Genomic DNA, 7,570 nt, shown 5'->3' on the forward strand with positions numbered 1-7,570 from the left:
GCCCCGCGGCATGTGGGATCCTCCCGGACCGGGGCACGAACCCGTGTCCCCTGCATCGGCAGGCGGACTCTCAACCACTGCTCCACCAGGGAAGCCCTCCCACCCAGCTTTTAATTATCTAAGCTGAGAGCAGACAGAACTCCCGCAGAACCTCTAGGTGACAGCTCATTGTCTCCAGAAAAATCCAGAACTCTCTCCCGTGACCGTCTCCTCTGGGATCTTGATTGCTTCTTTCTGTACAGTTCATCATTGAAACAGTGACCGACAGGAACTTGGAGAATCGTCATAGCCTTTAGTCCATGTCTGAGTGTGACTGGAACGAAAATTAACACAGCCTGGAGCTTGAGGGGGAAGATCTTTCTTTGTGTCAGATTAGGATGATCTGGGGAATCGGGAACTGTTTGTGTCGGGAAAGGAGGGGAGATGGTGTGTTTCACAGCACGTGGACTTTTGAAGGAGAAATATCTGGGTTCTCGTTCTGACTCCTCTGCTTAGTTCTTCTTTGCACTTAGACAACTTAATTCACCTCTGAGTCAATCTGCTCATCTGAAAAACAGGAACAATAAACTAATAATAGCACCTACCTCACCAGGGTGTGTGAATACACAGATATTTTTTTCGTTGAGTTGGATGCATTTATTGGGTGTCGACTCTGTGCCAGACGCCATCCTACTCACTGGAGAATCATGATGAACAGAGCATGTGCAATCTAGTGATGAGGGCCCAGGACCCGAGCAGCCAGTGGACGGTGCGGCCACTTCACGTCTACACATTGGCCACTGTGAACCCACTAAAACCTCTTCACTGCTTCAGAGGTTGAATGGGCACAGGGTGTGGTCGCAGACTTGCTCACTTAGGCTGCATTTAGATTATTTTTGCAGCTGGGCCACAGCTGTGGGTAGTTATGGATCTTCTGCAAAGAAGAGGGGTCCCCAACTTTCTACGAGGAGGGGCCGCTCTGGTGTCCTGTGTCAGACTGGGCCTGGCCACCATTGCCAGGTGTGTCCGGCTGACGGGGAAGCCTCTCCCCTGAGTGTCTGAAGTGTGGCTCCTTAGTACATGTGGAGAGGAGGGGACTGGCAGCCTGCAGGGCTGGGACGTGTACCAGGCCTTCGTCCTAGGGCCTCTGAGGAAATGCCTGCCAATTGCCTAGCTGGTCTTGGTAGGGGGCTGCAGGGCAGAGTGTCAGAGACAAGGCTCTGAAGTCAGACCACAGGGCTCAAATCAGGCACAGCCCCTTACCTCCTAACCCTGTGACCCTGGGTCAAGGGACCCAAGCTCTCCAAGCTTCCCTTTCTTCATCTTAAAAAGAAGGCAGTTACAGCACCTACTTCGCGGAGTTGCTGTAAGGCAAGTAGCTGTGATAAAGCACATATTTGCATGTCTTGAACACCCGCAGTGTGTCCGCTGTTGTTCTAAGTGTTTGATAATTATTCACTCATTTCATGCCCACGACAGCCCAGTGAGGTGGGGACTAATACCATCCCCATTTCACAGATGAGGAAATTACAGCACAGAGAGGTTGACCACTTTCCAGAGGGCACACAGCCAGTCAGCTGAATAGCTTGAGTTTGAACCTAGTCTGGCCCCAGCGTCCATGATTTCAGACTGTGCTCTGCTGGCTCTCCATCTTGAAAGCTTGGCAAAGGCCGGGCGTTAAATAAATACTTTGCCGGCATAAGGAACCCCAGACACGCTGGCCAGTGTTCCTCACATATGTGATATGATAAATTTCCAGAGAAAAACTGATTTCTGTCACTGGAACTATCACTCCTGTTCCCTGGATATTATATTTCCAGGGGCTGATTTTTTTTAATACTTTGCCGGCATAAGGAACCCCAGACACGCTGGCCAGTGTTCCTCACATATGTGATATGATAAATTTCCAGAGAAAAACTGATTTCTGTCACTGGAACTATCATTCCTGTTCCCTGGATATTATATTTCCAGGGGCTGATTTTTTTAAAACAACTTTATTGAGGTATAATTTACATGACATAAAATTTGCCCGTTTTAACTGTACAACTCAATGAGTTTTAGTAAATGTATCAATTTGCACAGCCATCACCACATCCCGTTTTAGAACATTCCCATCACCCCAGCAAGACCCCAGATGCCCATCACCAGTGAATCCCCATGTTCCCACCCCCAGCCCCTGGCAACCATTAATCGACTTTTTGTCTCTATAAATATGCCTTTCCTGGACATATATAAATGGAATCGTACACTATGTGGTCTCTTGTGTCTGGCTTATCTTGCTTAGCACTTTTTTTGTGTGTGTTTTTTTTTAATGTACTTTGAATTTTATTTATTTAATTATTTTTGGCTGTGCCGGGTCTTCGTTTCTGTGCGAGGGCTTTCTCTAGTTGCGGCGAGCGGGGGCCACTCTTCATCGCGGTGCTCGGGCCTCTCACGGTCGCGGCCTCTCTTGTTGCGTAGCACAGGCTCCGGACGCACAGGCTCAGCGGCCATGGCGCATGGGCCCAGTTGCTCCGCGGCATGTGGGATCTTCCCGGACCGGGGCTCGAACCCGCGTCCCCTACATCGGCAGGCGGACTCTCAACCACTGCGCCACCAGGGAAGCCCGCTTAGCACGTTTTTGAGACTCATCCATGTTGTAGCATGCACCAGTACTTTTTACGGCCAGATTATATTCCGTTGTATGGGCAGCCCACATTTTGTTTATGCATTCACCGATCCATGGGCATTGGGGTGCTTTCCACTTTGCGGCTATCGTGAACCGTGCTCCTGCGAACGTTTGCACTCCTGTCCTGGGACTGACTTCGCGGCAGATGGCTGCGCCGACTTGGTAACCTCTCTCCTTTTCTCTCGCCTCTGGGGCTTCTCAGAACCGGGCAGCGGGCAGGTGTTCGTGACCTCGGAGAACCAGCTCGTGTACTATCCCAGCATCACCTATGCCATTATCGGCAGCTCCGTCATCTTTGTGCTGGTCGTGGCCCTGCTGGCTCTGGTCCTGCACCACCAGCGGAAGCGCAACAACCTCATGACACTGCCAGTGCACCGGCTGCAGCACCCCGTGCTGCTCTCCCGCCTGGTGGTCCTGGACCACCCTCACCGCTGCAACGTCACCTACAACGTCAACAATGGCATCCAGTACGTGGCCAGCCAAGCCGAGCAGAACGCGTCGGAAGTGGGCTCCCCGCCCTCCTACTCAGAGGCCCTGCTGGACCAAAGGTGCGTGCTGGCTGAGAGAGACTCGGGGAGGGAGGTCATCCCACGCAGGGGCGGGCGGACATGTGCACGTGCAAAGGCGGCGGCAGCTTTTGACTTCTACTGAGTCTTTGCAAAACGATTCACGTGTATCATCGCATTCAGTCCTCACAGACCCTCACCGAGGGAGGTTCTATATGTGCCTCAGTTTTATAGATGAGAAAACTGAGATTTTTAAGTTACTCATCTGAAGACATACCGCTAGGATCCTGGCCAGTTCAGGTCCCTCCTCCTCCCTGGTAATGCCACACGGACACACGTCCAGGACCCTGACCAGCTCCGGGCACTCACCTGCCACCTCAGAACAGTGCCCAGTATATACTCGAGGTTTGGTTCCTATTTGAATGAATGAATGGATGAGTGAGTGAGTGAGTGAATGAATGAGTGAGTAAATAAGTTCCTTAACTTTGCTTGGCTTCATCTATAGAATAAAGCAGGTGGCATAGAGAACTCTCAAGCTTTGTTAAGCAGTAGAACCTTTATCACAGGTGGAGCTGTACAAGGAACCCCAAAATATAAAGTTAAAACCCAGAGTTCTATAGTTGGAGCCGGTAGTAGACCTCATTCCTGCCTGCTCAGCCTTCCTCTCTCCTTTGGTGACCTCCAAGGTTCCCAAAGAACCCACTTTGAAGTCCCGGGACTAGAGCTACCTGAGTCTCTCTTGGTTCTCAGCATCCCCTGCCCTGCAGGGACCCTGCTCAGCATCTCTCTTCCACTGAGCCCAGGACTCACCATGTGTGGCACGAGGCATTTTGCAGGCAGTGTTCCCAGGCTAACTGTGCTCCTCCTTGAACCCTCTCCGGTGGCAGCTCTTGTATTATTTAATCTTCCTTTTCCTTCCTCATAAAAGATAAACAAAGCTCCAAGGAGCGGTGCTTAAGGACATCTTCGCAAATAAGCGTAAGAACACAAGACCTCACTCGTTTGGACCATCCATTGTAGAGCAAGGTTAAAACTGCTGCATCTGGAGACAGAATTCCTGGGTTCAAATCCTAGCACTGCTGCTTACTAGTTGTTTGTGATACTGTGCAAGCCATTTAATGCCCCTTTGCCTCAGTTTTCTCCCCAGTACAATGGGCATGAAAGTCATGGCTCTCTCCTAGAATTCTTGTGAGCATTAAATAAGGGATGTAAGGTAGGTGGCGCAGTGCCTGACTCGTAGTGAGCCTTCCATAAATGAGAGCTGGAAAATAAAATGTCTTTTAAGTTATTTCATTGCAAGCAAGGTGTCATTATTACTCCCTTCTATAGATAGGGAGACGGAGGGTTTGAGAGGATATCCTCTCACCCGAGTCTGCACAGCCAGGAAGAGTTGGCTTTCAGTAAGGACCCCCAGTTCTGTGGACTGTCAGGGGCTCTATCAAAACACCAGGCCACCAGGCCAGGTAAATCCCTGCCAAACCCCCCAGGATGAGCCGGGGAGTATTTAGAATTCTCCCTACCAAAGGTTGTGGTTTTGGCACTGTCCAGTCGGCACAAGCCAGGCAGAGCACGCTGACCTTTTTATCTGTTCCTTTCGTCTTCTTACAAATCACTGGTTTTCCTGGTGCTTGGATTGCCTTTCTCCTGGGAAGGAAAATCTCATTCCCGATGTCAGCATCCGCTCAGAAAAGGGCGGAAGTTGGCATTGCCTGCCGTGCCTGGGCTCCTAATGTTTTCTCTTCCCCCTCCTCTCCCCGCCTTCCCCCCACCCCGCCCCATCCTGCTCTCTCCATCGCAGACCCGCATGGTACGACCTCCCTCCGCCGCCCTACTCTTCAGACACCGAGTCTCTGAACCAAGCCGACCTGCCCCCTTACCGCTCCCGGTCTGGCAGCGCCAACAGCACCAGTTCCCAGGCAGCCAGCAGCCTCCTGAGTATGGAAGACAGGGGCCACAGCCCGGGGCAGCCTGGCCCACAGGAAGGCACCACGGAGCCCAGGGACTCTGCACCCAGCCAGGGCACCGAAGAAGTATAAAATCCAGCTCTTCCAAAGTCCACATGGATTCATCTTCTCTGACTTGTTACCATCCTAACAACTTGCGCTCATGGGAAGCTCCCGGGATGCCTGGAGGAGTGATGTGTGGGGTGTCAGCTGTCTCTCCGTTCACCTCCTTCCCCAGATTTCAGGGATGTTCTTTGGAGGGCGACCTGGCACTGTTCTGGCCTCTCAGTTGCCCTGATGTATGTGCATCTTTTCTGGGCAGTTGCTCTTCCTTCGGGGCCCAGGATCACAGCCTCACTCTCCACATCATTCTGTTCCTGCTGGAATCTTGCTGAGTAGGTGGCCGGAGAGTGCGGTACTTAGGTAGCCCTTGAGAAAGCAGAGTTTGTGCCGTATGGGGTGTTCAGAAGGGCAGAGGGCACTGGGCCAAATTCTCTGTGGGCCGCTTCCTTAGAGCTCCACTTGGAGATTTGGGTTGGGTGATCCTACCAGGAGGCTGTCATTGGATGGCCACTCCGGAGGGAATCCAGGGGAGCATCAGACCCCGCCTTGCACTAGGCTGTTCATTGCTCTGGGTCGGGGCCAAAGAACACTGTTGCCGTGAGTCACGCCCTTCAGAAGTCAACAGTGTCATTTTGGTTTTCTGAAGGAGTCTGAAACCATCAGGTCTGGATAGAGTCTGGATTTAAAAATTTGTCCAAGAATCCTCGTTTTGAGAGCTTTCTCCAGCATCATATTATCATCAGCCTCATCCCAGAAGAGGCAGGGAGCCCCACCATGAGTTTATCTGAGTTCTCAGCTCCTAAAATACGGGCTGCCAAGATCCTGGGTCTGCTTTGGTCCACAGTCCTTTCCCTGGTTTCTGGATTGTCTCCCTCCCAGCTGTGACCTGCCCGTAAACAAGGGATGAGTACTAAACCTGAGTTGCCCAGAAATCTGATCTGGCCCTTTGTCCCTGTAAGCCACACCCAGCCTGCCTTGCCTATTCCTGCAGCTTCAACACTCGCCCCCTACGTCCCCCAGACACTCAGAAGTCATTTTACCTGTGCATTTGGACTTGAGAACACTGTAGGTTCTAACTCAACCTGAGAACCTAATTCAGTACCTCCCCCGAGAGAGCCTGGATTCCTGGGCTGCACTCACCCCCCTTCCCAAGGCCCAGGTTCCAGCGCTGCAATTTAGGGTTAGGGCTGGAATCAGAGAGAGGCTCAGGCCTCTCCGAGCATCCCATAGTTTCTCCTCTGAGAGACGTGGATAATAGTTTGGAGTCAAGATTTGCCATTCGGACTTTTTTTTTTTTTTAATCTCTTAGAAATGCATTTGAAACAGTGTGTTTGTTTTTTCCCTTCTAGTTAAGGGACTATTTATATGTGTATAGGAAAGCTGTCTTTTGTTTGTTTGTTTTTCCATTAGTGAGGCCCAAGCAAAGATGCAAAAGGAGATCGTGCCTTTGTCCCGCTGAGCGCGCTAGTAACAAGTCCCCCCAGACTGACCTGTGTGCCAGGCGTCTGTGCGTTGTTGCACTTTGAGTTATTATTTATCGAGTTCTTGAAGGATGCAGAAAGAGGGACGCCTTTCTCCCTCGGCTCATAGGCTCTGTGTTTATGGTAGCTTTCCTCTTTCTCTGTGCCCAGCCAGCCACAGTGTCAACCCCCTCAGGAAGTCATGGGTGGAAACGTAGATGTTATTTGTCAAGAAACCACACTAATGGCTGGGGGGGAACAAAACTGGAGCCAAGTGGAGCCACTCCGGGCAGCTGTCACCCATGCAGAGCTGCTTTCCACGTGGTCAGTAACCTCTTTGATGCTATTCAAACGGAGCCTGCAGGAGGGGGGATGAAGTGGCATTCAATGATCCTATTCTGTAGACTTTTTTTTTTTTAAACCAAATTCAAAATGTGTTACAGGAAAGCTAGCCACTTGGTGATTTTTTTTTTTTTTTGAAGTTAAGAAAAGGAACATAGTTGCCTACATCTTTCGTTTTTAAAATAACGTGAGTTATTTTCTGAGTAATCTGGTGAAGAAAGAACTTTTGGTGGCAGCCAGAGTATGTGAGGAACTCTAGCTGAATATTTCATCTCCTGTGAGCCAGAGTGGCTTCTTTTCTCCCTTTGGTGGCCCCTGCTTCTTTCTGGTGCTCTGGAAGTTGTTTAGAGGAAAGGATTCTAATTTAATTAATCGTGCGGTGAATTAACCTCATGCGCTTTTCAGCTTCCAGGCATCTTAGGAAAGACAAATGGCCTTAGTAGCATAAGGAGATCCTATTAATGTTGTTTTTTAAAACAAACACAGGGATGTTTTTATTATAGATTTGATTTTTTTAAATGGCTGTTTTTAAAAAGATATAAATAGGACACTAAAACTGCAGGGGCTTTTTTTTTTTTTTTTTTTTTTTTTTTTTTTTGCGGTACGCGG

At 50.1% G+C, this 7,570-nt stretch overlaps 1 protein-coding gene across 1 annotated transcript in view; it reads left to right on the top strand.

Moving 5' to 3' along the window:
* LDLRAD3 (low density lipoprotein receptor class A domain containing 3) overlaps positions 1-6,170 on the top strand; it is a 253,490-nt gene extending 247,320 nt beyond the window's left edge. Inside the window, exons 5-6 of the mRNA XM_024118505.3 lie at positions 2,850-3,195; positions 4,952-6,170. Coding sequence (XP_023974273.2) covers positions 2,850-3,195; positions 4,952-5,189 — 584 coding nt within the window. The 3' untranslated portion in view covers positions 5,190-6,170. The remainder of the gene's footprint in view (positions 1-2,849; positions 3,196-4,951) is intronic.
* The last annotated feature ends 1,400 nt before the right edge of the window (positions 6,171-7,570 follow it).

Source organism: Physeter macrocephalus, chromosome 16, assembly GCF_002837175.3.
Source record: "Physeter macrocephalus isolate SW-GA chromosome 16, ASM283717v5, whole genome shotgun sequence".
Classification (NCBI taxonomy): domain Eukaryota; kingdom Metazoa; phylum Chordata; class Mammalia; order Artiodactyla; family Physeteridae; genus Physeter; species Physeter macrocephalus.